The 20,449-nt window shown below is 45.7% G+C and overlaps 1 protein-coding gene across 3 annotated transcripts in view; it reads left to right on the forward strand.

Moving 5' to 3' along the window:
- KYNU (kynureninase) overlaps nt 1-19,144 on the forward strand; it is a 940,604-nt gene extending 921,460 nt beyond the window's left edge. For all 3 annotated transcript variants that reach the window (XM_086957469.1, XM_086957470.1, XM_086957471.1), the window contains one exon: nt 18,765-19,144. In XM_086957469.1, coding sequence (XP_086813595.1) covers nt 18,765-18,896 — 132 coding nt within the window. In that variant the 3' untranslated portion in view covers nt 18,897-19,144. The remainder of the gene's footprint in view (nt 1-18,764) is intronic.
- Nucleotides 19,145-20,449: the final 1,305 nt, after the last annotated feature.

The raw sequence follows: 20,449 nt of genomic DNA on the forward strand, positions 1-20,449 counted from the left end.
CTTTGACAGCCTCAGCCAAGCTGCTCCCTCACTAGATCTGAAGAGTCCTGGGACTGAAACAATGCAGCCATTTGGAGGGAAGAGATTTGCTTCCTGGAGAAACCAGAGAGAGGAAGCAGCATAGGAAGATAAGCTGAACTTATAAGGTAAGAGATCAGACATCACAGGACCTAGGCCAGCCCCCACCTCCTGTATCACCAGCCAAATGGGAACCTCCTTAATTAGATTAGGAGAGGGTCTGAAAGGGAAGTGTAGTGAGGTGTTAGCCATACCTTTGAGTAGTGTTACATAGACACACACACAAAGGAGAGATTTTTCCTTTTTGTTTTCTGTGAAAACAGTGCATTCTGGGTCAGAAATATGCCAGCACTTTGCAGGAAGTGGCCATAGCTGTCGGAGGTAACATTATCCTTATTGGTTGGGATATCACCCTCTTTGAGGATGAATAGTGGAGAGCTACAGAAGATCCTCAGAAAACTTCCTGGAACATACGTAGAAGAAGGACTGCTCTGCTGGATCCTTTGACTGCACCTCTGAAATCTTGCACTCAAAGGACTGCAACTGCTGCACTCTCAAGGATCAAACAAAGAAAGGACTGTGCCTGACTCAGAGTAAAGGAAGTGGACTCTCTGATCAGCAACAGGTACAACAGAGCTGGAAAAAGTCACCTGCAAGCCAAGACAGGGAATAACCCCAGCTGGATTTTTTCTGGACTGTGCAGTTGCATTGTGGAAAACTAAGGCCCATCCCACAAGAGGCAATACATTGTCTTTTAACCCTTGGAAGGAGCTAGTAGATACTTATTTTCTGAAAAGGAACCAAGAAATGACATGATTTGTAAAGAAAGAACCTTTCTGAAAAGTTTTGCAGAAAAGCTCCAGGAGGAGATCGTCTCTATGTCGAAAGTGAAGCCGCCTTCAGTGACTTGCGAATCGGCATGACCACACTGGTTTGTCCCACTGAAAGCTCTGGAGCTCCTCACCATCAATGCAAAGAACAATGACTTCTAGTGACTCATAGAAGCTTTGAAATGCTGCAGGCGGCCACAGAAGTCAAATCGAACTTCAGAACCAAGAAGCCGAAGGACCTCCCGACAAGCCAGTCAATAAGTAAAAGCTCCAGGAAAAAGACTAAGGGGCTGATTTAGATTTCACTGGATGTTTTACTCTTTCACAACAGTAATGGATATCCCGTCTGCTGAAATATAAATCTCATAATATTCTATGGGATTTATATTTCTGTGGACAGGCTATCCATTACCTTTGTGACAGAGTAACCTGTCCGCTGAAATCTAAATCAAGCCATAGGTCCAAAGGTAAACTTTTGACCTGGGACCTAGAACTCAGACTGTCCAACCCGTGCTCCAACCTGGTCATCCTAAATCTTTGACTTTGTCCTGGTTCAACATGACTAGTTAGCCGCAAGTGGTACTATAAGATTTTTTGACACTAAAATGCTCAGTTTATGCTTTAATATTTAAAAATTCATACATACAGTTTTCTACATTAGATTATTGTCATATTGGTGTCATTTTAATGATAGAAATATTCTCTTTTTTCATTAATTGGTGTTGGATATTTATTGTGTTGTGTATTTTACTTATTATGGGGTCGATTAGGACGTAGGGTGGATCGCCACAACCAGCATGGCGGTGGTGATCCACCCTACAACACACCCCGCCCACCACCCATTTCCCCCTGCCATATTAGTATGGCGGGGGCCCCAGGCGTAAAGACCGTCCGCCAGTTTTCCGCCGGTCACACAGGTGACCGGGCGGAAAAGGGGCCTGATATGGTGGCGGTGCTGATAGACACCGCCATACATATTAGGAAGGCAGCAGGGAGCAGCCTTCCCATGGCAGCATTGCCGCCACAGAAAGGCATGCAAATTGTGCTTATGGGGGCCTGTTGCGGGCCCCCAGGGTATGGGGGGTGGGAGGTGCACATGGGGGGTACCTATGGTCCCCCCTACATTGTCATGGACAAGGTGGCAGGCACCGCGTGGTGCCTGTCACCTTGTGCATGACAATGCACAGTGCATTCCCAGCATTATGGCGGACAGTGCTGTGAGCACCACCCGCCACAATGCTGGGAATGGAGGAGGCCACGGTGGCATCCTAATTGCAGGTGCGGGACAGCCGCAACACTGGCGGCTGTTTGCAGCACCGCTAGGGTGGCGAGCCAACTATAATCGGCCCACCATCCTAATCGGCCCCTTACTGTTTTGGTGATTTTAAATGTTTTACGCATGCCTGTCTCCTAACTTGAGCTTGACCCCTCGTTTGACAAGCTACTAAGAGTTGAGCATGGATTATTTATTGAGACATGACTGGACCTATTAGTGATTGTGGTATGATTACTAGCTGAAGGTGCATAACCCCACATATAAATAATCCACTTTCCTACATTTAGTGTGCAGTGGTGGGATACAACAATTGTGTTTCAGAACACCACTTAGAATTTGCGTAGGACAATTTAAAAATCCTCTAAATTGACCTAGCGCAAAATTTGTTTGGGGGTTTTACTTTGGACTAATATGAATTGTTTAACTTTAATGTTGTCTAAATTACTCAGACCTGAATTTTTTCTAAGGTTTTGTTTTTAAATCCAAAGGATATCATATAGCTTGGTCTAGCTAGCCTAACCACTCTCCAAATAGCGGACCTTAGTGTAGGGCTAGCGGGTTACCACCACCCTCTAATTCCAGGAAGACAATAATGATAAAGGCGCTTACTGCCTGGGTAGAAGCCCAGCCTCAAGAGCAGCACTCATCTACAGAGGAGGCTCCAGAGAAAAAAAGACATAGGCAGGAAGACCAACCAGAATTCAGTGATAAGGAAGTTGAACGTCGATCCAAATATATGGTAAGCAGGGCCATTTCTAGAGCTAGTAGAAGAAGAAGATACACCAGAAGTGTTCCATATCTGTCCCTTAGGGAAGGAGAGCTTGAGGCACAGCTGTCTTATATAACCCTAGAAGCATACAAGTTGGCCCTGGCCAAGAAGAAGTAGGCCTGTGAGGAGAGGGGAACCGAAAGGGGTAGTAGACAGGAAGATGGTGGCAGTGAAGAAGAGCAAGAAATGTCTTGGGGTGGTCTATTTCACCTAAAAATACCCAAGGGGAATGTCCTTAAGTACCAGGAGGGGATGATATTGACAAATGGCTGACAGCTTTTGAGAGGGCCCTAAATATGAGGAGGGTGAGTCTCAGTGCTGGGGTTCACTCCTGTGGAAAATCATTACAGTAGTGGGGAGAGATAGGCCTTTGACCTTAGAGGGTGAGGAGGCTGAATCATATCCCCACATAAAGCAGAACGTAATCAGTAGGTTTGGTCTCACCCCTGAGCAGTACAGGATGAAGATTAGGGACACCCAGAAAGACAGTACCCACTTCTAGGTTGACTTTGTAGACCTATCTGTCAAGGTACTATTGGGCTGGATACATGGTAACAAGGTAAGTACTTATGAGGAGCTGTACAATCTGATCATGAAAGAGCACATATTGGCTAATTGCCCCTCAGAGAAGTTACACCAGCATATGGTTGACTTCAAGCTGTCTAGTTACAGGGAGGTGATCAGCAGAAAAGAGTACAAGTCCCCTCCAAGGGGAAATCCCTGGGTAATCAAGATAAAAACAGAAATATTTCTTAAAGGGTCCTTAGCTAACAACCCGAGAAGGGAGTTCCCAAAACCAATTCACCTACAAAGTGAAAGGGTGTTATGGAAGACATTATGACCCTACAAATCAGGGGCTGTGTTTTGATTGCTTGCAGTCAGGACACAAAAGGGGAGTAGAAGTCTGCACAAAAAAATGCTTCATCAGTGGTAGGCCAAGAGGATTGTTAGTATAACCTCTTGCTCATGTGAATGCCCAGAGTTTACAAAGCCCTAGTGGAAGCAACTCTTTCAAGGTACTGACTGCAAATCTTTGGAAGACCTTACTGCTCAAACTTCGTAAGGCTCAGTCAGTTGACAACTTTAAAAAAGAGCTAAAAACTATTTTTTGGTCAAGATTAGCCCTTGATGACCCGGTCTGGAGTAAGTTTGTCCAGAGGTGGGGAAAGGGTACGCAGAGGTGACTTTAGTTTCCGTGGGTGGGTGGAAGTTGCAACCCTGGCAGCATTACCTCCAAGCATGGAGAAGTACAGGCAAATACTTAAGATCAACAGGACTGATATTGAGGCTCTGAGGGATACAGGAGCCAGTGTGACCATGGTGTTGGACAATCTTGTTTCCCCAGAGAAGATCCTACCTCGTATATTTCACCAGCTCACCTATGCAGATAACAGAGGCAAGCTCCATCCCATGTCATTGGTGAGCTTGGAATGGGGAGGTGTGTCTGGCCCTAAGAAGGTAGTTGTGTCTCCTGCCCAAGTTGTAGGAAAGTCCCCTTTATGTATGGTTACCCCCATACTTTTTCCCCATTGCTGATGGTTATGACTCTGAAAGTGCACTGGAGCCTTCAAACAAGGCCCATGTAAATTGGTAATCCCATTTGGCAAGTACTTTAACCCCTTTATAAGTCCTTGTAAAGTGGCACTAGTGGTGTTCAGGGCATGGGAGTTAAAGGGGTCAGCACTGGTTCTGCCACACTGAGTTACCCAAGTAAGCAGATAACATCATTTCTATTAGCCCCTTATGTCTGACAAGGTAACGATGTTCTGCAGCTCCTGAGTCACCTGTTGAGCCAGTGGTAAGACAGGGGGCATGCCAAAGACTCCCTTTATACCACTGCCAGTGGTTGGGATTCTTTTTGGGACTTCACTGACCCTCAAGCAGACTACAACTCCCAGCAGTCTCCCCCACTGTGAGGAGACCTACTGCCTGGTTTTCCTGCCACCGACGGCCTTATCTCGGAACCCGACTCCCACATCATGGAACTTAACTGACTCTCAAGCAGACTACCCTTCCCAGCAGCCCTCTGCCACTGGGAGGTGACTTGCCGCCTGGGTTTCCCACCACCGCTCGCCTTATCTCAGAGCACTGACTCCAGCATTCTGGGACTTCACCAACCCTCAAGCAGACTACACCTCCCTGCAGCCTCTATCACTGGGAGGAGACTTGCTGCCTGGTTTTCCCGACACCGCTGGCCCTTTCTCAGAATGCCAACCCCCGCATCGCGGGGCTTCACCAACTCTTAAGCAGACTACACTTCCCAGCAGCCTACGCCACTGTAAAGAGACTAGCTACCTAGATTTTGGCCACTGCTGGCCTTATCTCGGAGCGCCGACTCCTGCATTGTGGGACTTCACTGTTCCCTCAAGCAGACTACACCTCCCAGCAGTATCTGCCACTGTTAGGAGACTTGCTGCCTGGTTTTTTCCATCACCGCCAGCCTTATCTCAGAGTGCCAACTCCTGCATCGCTGGACTTCACCAACCATTAAGCAGACTATGAATCCAAGCAGCCTCCGCCACTGGGAGGAGACATGCTGGCTAATTTCCCGCCACTGCCAGCCTTATTTTGGAGTGCTGGCTCCTGCATCACGGGCCACTTGTGGGTGACACCCAGGAGATGTCCAGGTCAAAAACAAGCCCATCCACTCTAGTCTGAGCCCAGAACAGGCTGGGATAGGCCACCGCTCTTTTGCTATAATTTTAGGAAAGTCGCCTCACTCTCCCCCTTTTCAGCACCTGCGCTTAGCATCTGGCCCTCTGCCTGTAAGACACCAAACTATTCTCAGTAGCTAGCTGCCCTACTGCACTCCCCCTTGTCCCTGGCAGCCTTACACTGCTGCGCAAGCCCTTCTCTGTCTACTGACCTCCCTCTGGGCTGGCATTGCCTGCTTTGACCCCTGTCTGCCGCCTGGTTGCCCCAGAACCACTGATACCACCCTCCAACTGACTCCATGAGCCAGTAGTCCCCTGCCCTCTTACCTCTCTGCTCCTCTTTCTGCTATGCCAGTTATCTCTCCCGCAAAGGTCCACCATCACTCCCTTCCTGCCTATCCCCCAGTTCTGCGATTCCCTCCAGCATGGAGCCACATTTTGACCATGCAGAAGATGCACGCAGAGGGCTCATCCTACACGCACCTGGAACATGCCCAGTAGCAGGACTCCAACCCCCATGCACCACCATCGCTTCACCTCAGGCAAACTTCAAGCCCTGAACCCCAGATGCCAGGTCAAATACATCTGCACCCATGACTGACTCAGTACCACCGAGGTGCTTTTCCTGCCGGAACTGCTGCTTCACCTGCATCCCTGAGGATAATACCCTACCAGGCCCATTAGCCACCCCACGTCACTTACCCACCAACAAGGCTGGTGGCAACACCTCCAGAAAGATCTACCGCTTGCTTATCAATGCACACTCACTCAAAAAACACACCACGGAAATATGGGACACCATCAATACCCATGCCCAGGATGTCATCTTCTTCACAGAAAATAGCTGCACTCAGCATCTGTCCCAGACATAGATACAAGATTGCACACCAAGATTTATCCAATAGAAACAGAGGTGGCATCACCATATTCTACAGAGAGAATCTCAAATGCCCTACCATCACCACTACAGACGACTAACTCCCTTCATGGAGCACCTCGACATACAACTCTGAACAAAGAGCGAGACCACCATCAGAAGCACCCTCGCCTACAGACCTCTGGCATCCCAGCTGGCATTCTGCAATGCCATCCACAAATTCATCACCCCTATCACTATCAACTCACATCTATGCATCTTCCTAGGAGATGTTGACTTCCACCTTGAGAACATCAATGACACCAACATAGCCGACTTCCTAGAAAGTATGGCAAACCTTTGACTCAAACACCAACCCTACCAACATTACAGGACACATAGGATTCACAATACTAGACCAAATTCCCGAACTAGTTCCTTCAAAGGCATATTGATAAACTGTCTTTCCTTCCCTAAGCACATATTAGAAATGTGTAGAATACTTAGCAAGCATACCCCTAATGAACTCTTTCTATCAGAAACTTGGCTTGGCGAACACTCTGAACCTGGAATTCTTGATGCCTTGACTCCTGGATAGAGTATTTTGAGATGCGACCTCCTAGGGCAAAGAGGGGGTGGAATTGCAATTATCTTTAAACAGATTTGGAAATGATCCCTTAACAAGGTTGATCTTCTTGATAGTGAACCAGTGAAGTTCTCTCCAAGTTGAAGACTTCATTAAATTACCGTGGACAGACCACTTTTTCGTCCCCTTCTCTCTTCTGCTCAGCAGCCATTTGGCTAATCCCTCTGCCCCTCATGTCCTGATAGGGAATTGGGCCAAAATAACACCTGAGAAATGTAAGGCCATTTTGGAAAAATACTAAACCAAACATCGAAACAGAAGGCCAGATGGCGTATGCCACATTAACCCTTTCGATGCTGATGACGAGCTCAGCTCGTCATCACCCACGGGTGTCGTGTGCTGATGACGAGCTGAGCTCGTCATAACTGCAGCAAAAGAGCAATTTGCAGCACAGCGCAAAAATCCCCGCAGCAGCCATGTGGTTAAAGTATGAAGCATGGCTGACGAACACTATTAATAATATGGTGCCCTTGTCTGTGAGACACAATGTCAGATCGACTCCTTCAGTACCCTGGTATAATAAACATCTTGCCACGTTGGAATCACAAAATGAACCTAATGCGAGACCTAAACCTCCCATTTTAATACATATAGGTCATCCTTATGCTAGACCCTAAACAGCCCATAGGGCAGGGAATTTAAAAAGATGGATATGTACCTTTAAATATTACCTGTCCGAGCATGAACAAATTATTACATTAGTTGTTTTTATTACGGCAAGACCTATGTCTCCCATAGAATAACATTGGATAACCTTATTACACCTATCAAGTGTTAACATTTGATGGGGAACAAATAAAAATGTTATGTTTACTCTCAAAATAATTGTAATTTAAAATCCTTTTCAATGGTAAATCAGATTTTAAGTCACAATATTGAACAATGGAGCTCCTAAAAAGCTGGGATATCTCATGGGGTGGGCGGAATATTCCGCTCCACCAGCGGAATTGGCAACATTTTTGCCTCTCAGTGTTACTCTTTAACGCAGGCAGTCACAGGCATTCACGAGCTGTTGGGGTCAGAGGGCCACCGTTCGAGTAGATTTTCTACTTGAGCTGCAGCAAAATCATCATGAATTGCCACAGGTTCTTGCGCACTGTATTGTGCCCCTCACATTGAGAGCTGCATATTTTCTATTCATTGGCAGAATTCCCCTGATATTTTCTGTAACTCCCCGGACTTCCACAGCGTTAAACTCTGTGAGTTCCGCCCACCCATAGTTTTCTTGTCCTAATCATTTCATGCCTGCAGCCTGTGTCTTGGGTCACATGATAGGGTGTAGCTGGCAGTTCGCCTCTGTGTATTCCTCCCAACAGTGAGGCAAATGAGTGCTAGATGTTGGCAAGGTGGGTCTTCCTGCCATGGGTGGACCTGCAATCTGTACCACTTACATTTCAATAGGCCAACCTCCAGCACACTCACAAAATACTTGACACCAGACTTTTGTCACCCTAGACCCTTTGAAACATGGGCAGGGGGAGGGGGGCATTTCCAAAATCATATGTAGAAAGGCCCAGAAATGTCTCCCATTTCAAATGCTGGCACCAAGTATATATATTTGACCATACAACCCACCCTTCTCTTCACTCCTGGACCTGCAGAGGACCCTCCACCGAAGGACTGCCTTGTACTTCAGAGGACTGCCCTGTTGCTTGAGGTCCGCTTTGTACCCCAGATGACTGCTGTGCTGCTACCAGAGTAATGCCCTCCTGCTTGAAGCCTGCCTTGTACCCTCAGAGGATTGCCCTGCTGATTGAGGCCTGCCTTGCTGCTTGATCCAAAAACCACCAGTGTCTCTAAGGGCTTGTTGGCTGGCCGCCTCTTCTGAACTACAGGGACACAGCAAGCCCCAAAAACGTTGAATCTGCACCTAGACACTTCCTGAAGTGAGTCCTGCCCTCCACATGGTGCCTTACCAGTCCCGAACCCTTGGAAGTGATGCTAAAGGAGCCACAATATCCAAGGATGTAAACTGGAGACTCTGCACATTTTCCACCAAAAAGTAGCCAGAAAACTGATAAGAGACCAGGATCTATTCCCTCGCCGATCCACCCAAAGTGCATTTCCGGTCAGCTTGACTAGAAAATTCGGCCATTTATTAGACCACCACCCAATCTATTGTTGACTCATTGTCTCTCCACCTTGCCCCCAATCTGGTGAAAAGAGCCCTATATAAAACTGTGAAATAAATAAATAATGAAATAAATACATTAATTAATCTACTGGGTGAGGAGGTATGAATGTGTTGTTTCTGCTTAATTTTTCTAATATCATCGGCTGATTGTTACAAGGCTCAGAGGATTCCGGACCGCACACAGTCATAGTTACAGTTAGTACATTGGGCAGGAAATGTAGGGAAGGGGGAAGGTTTGAGCAGCTAACCAAGCCCTGGTGATGGAAAAAGTACAACTCGTAGGTTGGTATGCAGGGCTTTGCTTCATTGTTGATGGGGTTGGGTTGACTAGGAGTTGCTTTTTATTTGGATGACTAATGTACGTGTTCCGCCTATGAAGATGCCTAGATGTTAGAATAATGGTGTCTGGACTGTGTCACCCAATACAATGATTTATTTCGATCACTGAAGCGTCTTGAGTTGTCAAGTTGTGACATGATACACTACAGCACGGGTATTTGGGGAAAGAAACATTGCTTTGGGCTCTGGCAGCTTCTTCCATCTGTTATTCTAAAAAACTGTAATAATATGCAGCCAGCATGTGCAATAGATGATGGCGAGTTGCAAAGGCTATGGCCAAATTGCAGGATCTTCCAACTTGACAACAGAGATGGCTTAGAATGTAGGAATCAGTGTCCAGGGTAGATCTTTTTTACAGGTGGGGTAAAGGATGATCCTGGCAGGTTGGTTTGTGCTTAGGAGCCTGTAAGAGGTGCCAAGGGTGGCATCACAGTAGGCAGGAGTTCATTGGTGACTCCGGGTAGTCACCAATGACAGTCTTGAATTTAAAGTGGAAGTCCGTGTGGAAACTGGAGGCATCACAGGATCCTGGGTATTGACCATGGCTGCAGTTAAAAGGGACACATTGTAAGCAGGTTGGCATTGTGCAGCCAGAAAATTCTGAGTCTGGGCCAGGGGAGTTAATCGGCAACTGCTTCATTGGTTCCAGCTCAGGGTAGGATGTGTGCACTGATATTGCACCAGCACCACGGGTTGTGTCCGTGTGGGACTCGTGGTGGGTATTTGTACAAAGTTAGGAGTTTCGAAACAAGACCAGCACAGTCACTTCTAGGAGAGGCAGGAAAACAAATTGGATGATCATGAGCATATTGGTATAATGGACCCTGGTTGCAATACTCTCCACACAGTCATACTTGCGGTAAACTGGACTGGACTGGTAAAGTAAATATGACCTTTGCAAAGTTATCAGCCTTTAATGTGCTATGGCATGCAAAGCTCATTTGTCCATGCCTGTGCTTCCATGCTTTATCACATTACATCCTGTTGTTTTCTCATTATTTGTCTTTCTTATGCTGGAGAACATAGTTGCAATTTTTTAAACGTTTTATTTCAGTACCACATACTTTATGAAATACTACTTTTTATATAGTTCCTGCCTTCCAACTAATTGGCCCCTCCCGCCTTTTCCTTGAAAGCTCTGGCCAATATTTCTTAAAGGGTTGCATCGCTTTTGCACCACACAACATGGTGCATGTGTGATGCAGCCCCAAAATGCGATTCATCAAGCCACGGAATGCCACTTTGTGTGGCCCTGAGTGCTTTGATAAATCGGAAGAAACGCAAGGCAGTGCATATTGCTGTGTTGTGTTACTCTGCCCAGGGGCGGCAGTCCATGGGCATTGCGTGGGTGTTCCCACACAACTCCCATCGATTTTGATGCATTTCCAGATTTTCCATAACTGTTAGACTTGGGAATGTGCCAAAATGCAAAAGCTTCCCAGGGGAGGCGTAACTAGGAGAACATTTTTTATTTCTCCTAATTTCTTACTCTTTCTAAGTGTGCAGCATTAATTGCCTACGGGCATTGTTTTTGTGCAGTAAGGTGCTCCTTCCTGCTCAAAAACAATCCTGCATGCAATACAGGCACCCTTTCACCATGGTGCAAGGGCACCTGCATTGGCACGAGACAGCTCATTTTGCGCCAGCTCTTGGAAAAGGCAGGAATGCACCATATTGTGATAAATATAGCACATTCATGCCTTTTCCCTGCACTTACATCTAGATAAATATGGCTCTCTGTGTCTGTTGGCTTGGCCATGGACTATCATCCATGGGGATGTTCTGGGACAGACTATGCCCAATACAGTAAAAGTGGTGCTGTACTGGATACTCGTTTTTGTTTGAAGTTGAATTACTAAGGGAGTTTACCATTGAGATTTGCTTAACTAGTGTAAGGATGAGATGTTTTAGAGTTACGTCTGTGGGGTGTACGGCAATCTAGATATGGGTCATTTGATACACCACGAAATCTGTTCAGCTGTGTCTGACTGCCTGCTTGGGTGTTTGTTAGACCTCAGGCTGTAGAAGGCACACTTGTACTTTGCTACGGTTCAGTGGAGTGGCTCTGTGAGTGGGTGAGTTAGATGGGTTGGGCTGATTGCATTGCTGAAAGTGTTTAATGTGATTGTTATATCGAACTGCTGGGAAGATGATTACAAATCAAAGAGCCAAGGTTTTACTTTGTTGTCTTGATCAGTCTAGGTAAGTAGGTCTCTGGTGGTTTTTATTTGATATTGCAGCACCATTCAGATTTTTCTACTGTGTCCCATCTGCTGTGTTCCCTTGTGTCCCCTTTACCTACGTTTCTTTCTTGTTATTCTGGTTCTTGCTTCCCAAGGTCTCCTAAAATGCATGGTAGGTTTGTCTAGTGCAGCAAATGACAATACGTAAAGGAATTTGCAATTCCACGAAACAACCAATAGTCTAGACTTTAAAGAAACCTTCTGTGATTAAATATCAAATAAATATTTGAATGAAATCACCATGAGAAAAAAAGACAAATATAACATCTTTTCAATCTTAACCTAATTTATCAAATCAATTTCCTTATTCGAACACATTTCTCCACTCTCCACACAGGACACTCGAGACAATGCACAAGTAAAACAAATAAAAACCTTACAGTCTCCAAACCCTCACAATGTACCAAACTTATTTGTTAACAGAACCCTATAAGTCATAAATAAAAGGGTCACATTATCAAGCCCATTATCGCAGCATTAGCGGCACTTTTCTGCAGCTAACGCAGCAATATTTTTAACACAGTATTAGCAAGCTGCAGCTAATGGGCCGTAGTGCGAGTTTTTTGGTGACAGCTGCCCGTTTTTTTTATAGCGAAGCATGTTAGCGATATTTATCACTAAAGGCATGCAAAGTAGGGGTTTCCGTGCAAAAAGACACGCAAACACCACTACTCCATATTATCAAGGTGCTCCTTGAAATTCTGAAGAGCCAAAAAACAGGCTCTTACTGCAGTTAGAGCCAGTTACTTAAGACCAGAAAATAGCTGGTCCTAAATATGGTGATAAAACTTGGGCCCATATCTCTGCAAATTTTGGCGCTGGCCAGCGCTGCAAGCAATGTTATAGCGCTTCCCTGCGACAAAACTACAGTGCAGGAATGCACACTCAATAAGATAGTGCACATTCCTGTGCAACAGTCATGAAAAGTGCTGCTGCGCTGCGACAAGACACTTCTCACTATCTCCTTCTTGCGACAACAGGGATGTGCTCTAATCACTGGATAGCACTCCATGATGCAAGTAATGATAGATACGTCAGTATTCCTGATGTATCGGCCTGTGCTAAAGTCACGCATTGCAACAGTCATGTCACAACCATGATGCAACTCCAGCAATGCATGGGGCCAGCCTATTCCTGTGGCACTGCCTCATCCTCACACCCACCAGGCGGAAGGTACTGATGCAGTACTGTTCATGAGGGGTGCCCGAATGGTGGTGCTGTTGGAGATCCATCGGTCGTGGTTGCACGCTGCGGTGTCATCGTTTGGAAGCATTGGTGGAGTGTTGTTGACGAGTTGTACTTCGGTGGCCTTGACCCAGCTGTGAGGGGGTGTGATGATACTGGTGGCATCCGGTTGGCAAGGTAAAGTTGTGATGTTACCAATGATGGTCAATCCAGGAGAGTCCAGTGTTGAGGCTACAGTTGAAGTTCATACTGGCAGAGGTAACGTGCTCGACCATGTGTCCTGCTATGTGGCTTGGTGCGGTGACTTGCTGCTTGCGTCGGATGTAGGGGACCTTCCCCATGAGGGTTTGGTATCCTTGTCACTGGGGTTGTCCAGATGGAAGAGTTCCCTGAGTAGGATATTGTCGTTGTATGGGAAAACCTGGGGTGCAATGAGGTTTATAATGGTTTTGGAGAAAGGGGGGCCATGGCCCTGGGTGCCTGCACATGAGGGTGCCGCAGAGGATGGTCTTGGGCCTGGTCATGAGGTTGGAGTTGACGTAGTCCATAGCCACCCTTGGGTCCTTAGAGTGCATGGTCAGTTGGAGTGTGCTTCTGTAGGTGATTGCAATGCTTCCTCCCTGGCGGTCTGGGTGCTCCTTGCGGGTGATACTGCAGCAATCAGTGATGGCGATGGTGATGTACGGAGAAGAGGTTAGTCCTGGCAGGAGAGGTGGTGTCCAGGGCTGATGGCGAGGAGGCTGCTGTCGTCGTTTTGGTGGAGTGTCCAAGAGGAATCCTCCTTGGTGCTGATCGCGGTCCAGGGGCAGACGGGTGTAAACGGCGTAGCCTATGATTGCCTTTGGGACTGGAGATGACCATTACAATGCAGGCAGTACATTGTTAACAATGCAACTCTTACAACGCAGGTGCCTTAAGATTTCATTTGAATACAACGCATTGTGAGGTCAGTAATGGGGTAATTTAAAGTTTTTCGGCTGGGTATGAGTTTCCGATGAAAATGTTTTAATTTGGGGAGTGTTTTGGGGTATATTATGAAAAATGGGGTGTCTTTGGGGCAAAATATGAAAAATGGGATGTGTTTTGGGGTGAAATATGAAAAATGAGGTGTTCTTTGGGGTAAAATATGAAAAATGTGGTGTGAATTTGTCTCAAATGAGATTTTTGGATGTGTTTTGGGGCTCAAAAAGGAATTCCAGGTTCATGGTTGGGTTTGTGGTGCAAAGGTTAGTTTTGAGTTGCACTCACTGAAGTGGGAACAGTGATCTTTATGTCTCCGCTATGCAACACCTCCTCGCCTGATGCAATGTGCCTAGTATTAGTATGCATTGGGATGGAATGCGATGTTATGGCATGCGTCGCAACTACATATGTGCCTTTGGCACATGAGTGGTACGCCCGCTGTGCATGGTCGCACAGTGGGTTTCATTGAGAACTGCTTAGGGGGCTGGTCAGTTGTGAGGGCAATGGTGACTCTGAGGTTAGTCTGGGTGATGGGGGACAATTGCCAGCGAGTGTCCTCCAGTGTTTCGGTCGCACATCCATGGAGGGTGTGTGCCACTGGGTGGTCCCTCAGGGATGACCATGAGGGGGTGCGACAGTAAGCATTGCTAAGGGAAGGCGGGGATTGGCTTGGGTGAACAGCTTGATGTAAGGCAACCTTGAGCGTGGAGGGGCATAGAGTGCCCTTATGGAAGGGGCATAGAGTGCCCTTATGGGAGGGGCATAGAGTGCACTTATGAAGAAGCACCAACCAGCTTGGTGCAGATTGCAACAGGTTAAGCCAGGCTGTTCTTTTTATGTGTGGGGGTGCTTTTAACACTGGCAAGCTCAAGCCGATTTTTTCTGATATTTGGGTGCCCCTAAGTAACACTGCACTCAGCACTCGAGGTCTACCATAGCCGGGGTAGCTAGATTTATGAGTTATTATTATCAATATTATTATTATTATTATCATTATTTTGTCATCATTATTCATAACAATTATGACCCATATGTGTCATAATCCTAATTTCAATTATTGTCATTATTATTTTAATTATTATTTATGTTGTTTGCTGATAATAATAATAATACTGTGTTACACTAGTTTTGCATATGGAGGTCTGAGCCCGGAACATTTCATACTGTAGAGTTCAACATATGTATGTACATCCACATTTTAATAAAATAATCGATGAAAGTTCTCGCATGACCTTGCCTGGAAACCAGCATAACATCCTTCCCAGCTCAGTACAAGGCCCCCTCATCCCCAATTCACTCAAAGTCATTGCAGAGTTCCAGGTAAACAAACCAATCCGAGTACTAGCACCACGCAGAGAGGTATCACACAATGTAATATGACACAGTAAAAATAGCACTATGGATCATAACTGCAATGCATAATGCAACATATAACATGGCTATAACATACATCACAAGTAATAATGAGACAGAACTGAGAGTAACGTAACTTAACGTAAACGTAAGGCAAAACAACATAACGTAACATAGCATAGCATAACATAACTTGTTATGCAGATTGGACTCCTCTGGTATCTGAGAGTGTCATGATCATATTAGATGTGTGACCTCATTACTTACAGGGTCCCCGAAAGGCAGTGGTAAGTTTGCACAACGTTATACTCAAGTGGAAAGGCGCAGGCTCTTTCCGAGTGTCCCCTATACGTCTTGATTTAGATATGATGTGGTGCCGCCACCGCCTCTGGGTTGGCAATGCACAGGGGAGAATGGTACTGAATATTTGATTAAGGCAGCTGCGCATTATACATTTCACACACTGGAATATTTGAGCAAACCAGGGTTCCAAAGGTACTTGAGATAACGGTGCAAATAAACCACCCGGGCCACACTGGACAAAGTAAAGGTGTCTGTGTGTGAGTGTCGGGAGAGAGTAGGAGACAGGGAAAATACCAAGGGTCACACGTGAAGCAAGGAGTGGGAGAGAGGGGCACAGGCAAGAAAGCTCAAAGGAGGGGTGGGGGGTTCCCACTGGTGTGCGAGGGCACGGGCAAGCACGCAGAGCATGCCACTTGGGTCTTGTGCGGTTGCAGCCTTTCTATGCCCCTATTAAGGAATCTCTCTGAATGTGGCTGTGTGGGGAGGGCCTGGGGGCTGCTGAGAGTTTCTTTTGTTCCTGGAAGCTGGGCAGGGTCACAGCTACTTTGTAACACCGCTTGCAACGTGGAGTGCAGCGGAGAAACACCCACGACATGGCAGCGGCATTACTGCGACCTCTGTGCAGCATGATTTATTTGGTGAAGGGTGCAGGATGTGTTTATTTCTCCCAGCAATAAGCCCCAGGCATGGGTTTTGCAGCATCTATTTTACAGCCTGGGCATATTATCAAGCAGCTGACGCTGCATTAGCGGCACTTTACTGCCGATAATGGGCCTATTGCAGGTATCGCCGACTAACGTAGGTTTTCCTTTTGCCATCCCGCCTATGTTAGCGGCAGTTTTCACCACCGTTATCTGGAACTATCACCATGTAGCAACGGCTTGATAATACGCCGCTACATGGCAATAGTTTTCAGGGTTAGACGTCGATAGAAATACTACCGCTAACTGGCGTTGGCGATAGGTATCGCCAGTCCTTGATAATATGCCCCCAAGTTTTTAAGTTCACCAATATTTCCTCAATGCAAGACAACTTTCATAAATTCTGTCACTAATCCTCAATATCCAGTACATGGTTAGCTTATCAGATTTAGAAAATAGATTTCTAGCCACAATGAAACCTCCAATAACATTTATTTATTTATTTAATGCGATATTCTATAGCGCGAACATTACCCGAAGGTGTCAGAGCACTTTACAAAAGAACCAGTTGCGATACATAAGGACTTAGGATTACATGAGTTAAATAAAATATACAAACAGGGGAAAAAAATGTAAATGTACAAGTTGTAAAGTCACACAGGGAAGAGATACAAATAGAAACAATTGCAAATGTACAAGTTGTAATGTCACTCAAGGAATAGATACAAATGGATAAACTCTAAGAATCACATAGGAATGGTAGTGAGTACAAAGGTCTACTGCATACACTAGTGGTTAGAGTTATCTCTATATACATATATATATACAAATAGTGGACTTTCTCAGGATTCCATTTTACCAGCCATTCGGCTTGGACAAGTATATATCACATATTTACAGAATGAAAAGAGAAATAAAAAAATACAATAAAATTTAAAATAAAAAGGGGTAGAGAGCAGTATGTGGGGGAGAAGAGTTGGAGGCTGAGATTGGTGAGAGGAGACAGGGGGACCTGGGGGACCTGGGGGAGAGAAAGAGAAAATCTGGCCCAGCGTAAGAGAAATGTCTGAAGGTCAGCAGGATGGAATCCAAGCGACCACAGAAAAGGACAAGAATCAACAAAATGGCAGACCCGGGTTGTGGGGATCGATAGAAACCATCTCAACATGACAAGTTACACCCTGGGCAAGAGCGACAACAGGAGGGGGTCCCAAAACGGCGGGGTGCACACGAGTTCCAGTCCAAAAGTTACGAGGGCAAAGTCCAAAGAAATCCAGGGAGACAACCCAACGGAGGAAGAACAAGAGTGGGAAAAGGAGCCAGACAGTGAAAAGGAGGAGCATCTTCAGTATTTGCACCTCCTTTCACCACTGCTGCACACACATGATCCCTGGTCTAAATGCTCTACGCTCCTGTATTGGGCACCACAGTCCACCCGTGTCATTAGCTAGAGGGATTTTAAAACAAATCCCCAAGTCTCCACCCAGCTTTCATGCTCAACAAAAAGCTGATGTACCTTGTACCTAACTGGCATCTAAAAGAAGAAAGCCTAGCACCCATCCTCTTTTTATGACGAATTGCGGCGCAGTTGGCTAATAACTTCTGACTGGACGAATGTCCTTGCTTTCGCATTGCAGTCATTAAGATGTAATAAATGTTTCAATTGCTCTCACTTGCTCAACAAAATGCATACACAGCCTTTATTTAATGCTACCTCTTGTCCAGATTGCAGTACATTTTTTGTGGTAGAGTACTGGATCTGTATATATTGTGTGCCTCGCAAGCCTAGTTACGTTCACCGGGGGTACACCAAGCCTACTGTAATGTTGCATGCATGAGGTAATGGATGCGACCTAAGGGAACCACAAACGGACTGTGTATGCAGGAGTGTTGGTGTATTACCCCCATGTTTAGGCAGTCAAGTAGTTTGGTCCTAGTCCGGGGACCCTGAGTCAATAAAGAGGCTTCCGCGTATGTGACGCAGTTGGCTCACAAACGTGGGAGCCGATTGAACACCAAGGTTGGCTCTGTGTATTCTTTTGGGATTTGGGGCCCACACCCATATATGCGCCCAACGGCGGGAGTGCTATCATCCGCACCGCGCAACACAACACCTCCAACATTTTTGTGATCCTGGGTATAGAATTATATGTTTGATTAATTAGTTTATCGGATGCCAAACAAGACAATTATATGAATTGTGTCCAATTTAGCAGCCAAAGTATTTCCAGGATTGCTTTAACTAGGTGTTAAAACATACATTATCAGGGGAATGGGATGCCACAGGTGGATATAAAAAGAACATTGCTCTCTCATATCCACACCGGCGAAAGTACGATTTTATCATCAACTTTCAGACTTTTTCTCGAAGGTAAAGCCCCATTGTGTGAAACGAAATTATTTTGGATGCAGTGATTTTTGTAAATTGCCATTATCATTATTCTTTGTGGATACAACATCAACATGATCCATTGTGAAAGAAAGTGCGGTTATTCTGACTTTGAAATGTATTTGCTTTGTGTATTTGATTGAATATTGTGTTTTTTTATTCTAGTGTGATGTGCGTGAACCGAACGCACTTCGTGTGGCACCCACTCCTCTCTACAACTCCTTTCACGACGTATTCAGATTCGTTGAAATCCTCAGATCTGCCTTGGTCTCAGCACAACAAGTGGCGAGTGAATAATCAAAGACAACACTGGCTGTAGAAATGGCTAAAGCTTGATTGTATTTATCACATTTTTGCAGTCTCGACAGTTAGTTTTGAAGTCTCATTTCAAAAATATAGTATGTTTAATTTATCAGACAACTGCTATTAAGATAATTAAAACATGTATTTACTTGAAGTCTGCGTCTATTTCCTGAAGAATTTATGGGTATTTGAATTTTTAGAAAAATGTTTACATGCAAATAAAGAATGCTCAAGTTGCTCTGTCATGTTATGTTATTATGTTATGTGATGTTGTGTAGATTTGTAGTGCGCCCTGTCACTCAGGAGGGTATTCTGGCGCTTAGCAGGTGTGAATCTAGCCCAACCTAGGTCCTAGTGGGAATACTCGAAACCCAGGGCTTCCGCATCTTTTGAAATTCAAGCAGTGGTGAGGAGGGTCTTAAGTGCAGTACCAGGTCGTTCCACACTTTAGGAGCGATGTAGGAGAAGGCTCATTCGCTGGATCAGTTTTCAGTATGCATGGCATGTGTTAGAGTCCAGACGGGTGGAGCGATCTGGAAGGTTTGTGAAAGAAAATGTGATTGTTGAGATATGCTGAGCCAGTGTTTTGTAGTACCTTGAAAGTGTGAGGGGGTAATTTGAAGTATGCTTGTTCCTATAAGGGGAGCCAGTGGAGCTCCTTCAGGTGTGGTCTGATATGAGTGCAGCATGGTAGGTTCAGATTGATTCTGACCGCTGAGTTCTGCATGGTCTGCATCCTTCTGTTGAAGTTTTTGTTAATCCGGGCATAGAGGGTATTTCCATAGGCCAGCTTGCTTGTGATGTGTGTGCATGGTAGGTTTCTGGGTGCTGACCGGGAGCCATTGTAACATTTTCCTCAACACCTTCAGGATGTGGAAGCATGAGGCAGTGACAGCGCTGACTTGGGCGGTCATGTAGATTTTTCTGTTGATGATGATGCGCTGTTCTTGTCATGGGTGGTAGGGGTGGGTGTCTGTTGGCCACCAGGTGGAGTCCCATGGTAAAGTGATATTACCTGAAGATCAGGATTTAGTTCTGGTTGCTGTTCACCGCTGGGTGGTTTTTTAGGACAGAGAAAGTCCTGCTGCTTTATCCTAACTGGGAACACTCAAAGCAATGGGGTTGGAAATGGAGTCTCTGGACCACCACCCTCCAGAATGCCCTCCCTGTTTCAAAACAGGGGCATGGAAACCATTACCCCAACCTTACTCTGTGACCTGTCTTTGTCACCCTGGACCCCCTCTTACTATTCTGCAGTGAACCTGACAACATTTCTTAGTGTCTCTCGCAGGTACCTTCTTGTGGACACTGTTGCTGAGCCAGTAGTCTGTCACCTTAGTAAGCTTCCTGGTGTTAGCAAGCTTACTATCTACTAGATGTTAGAATAACTCTGAAAAGCAATAACTGAGCATGTGCTCCCTGGCAAATGAATTAGACAGCCCTTGATAAATGCTCCCATTTTTGCCCTTCATAAACCATCTAGTGTCTTACAAAAGTAATCCACATAATACAGTCAGGTACAGTGGGGCAACTTCTACATGTCCCTA

This window comes from Lissotriton vulgaris, chromosome 2_1 (genome assembly GCF_964263255.1).
Source record: "Lissotriton vulgaris chromosome 2_1, aLisVul1.2, whole genome shotgun sequence".
Taxonomy (NCBI): domain Eukaryota; kingdom Metazoa; phylum Chordata; class Amphibia; order Caudata; family Salamandridae; genus Lissotriton; species Lissotriton vulgaris.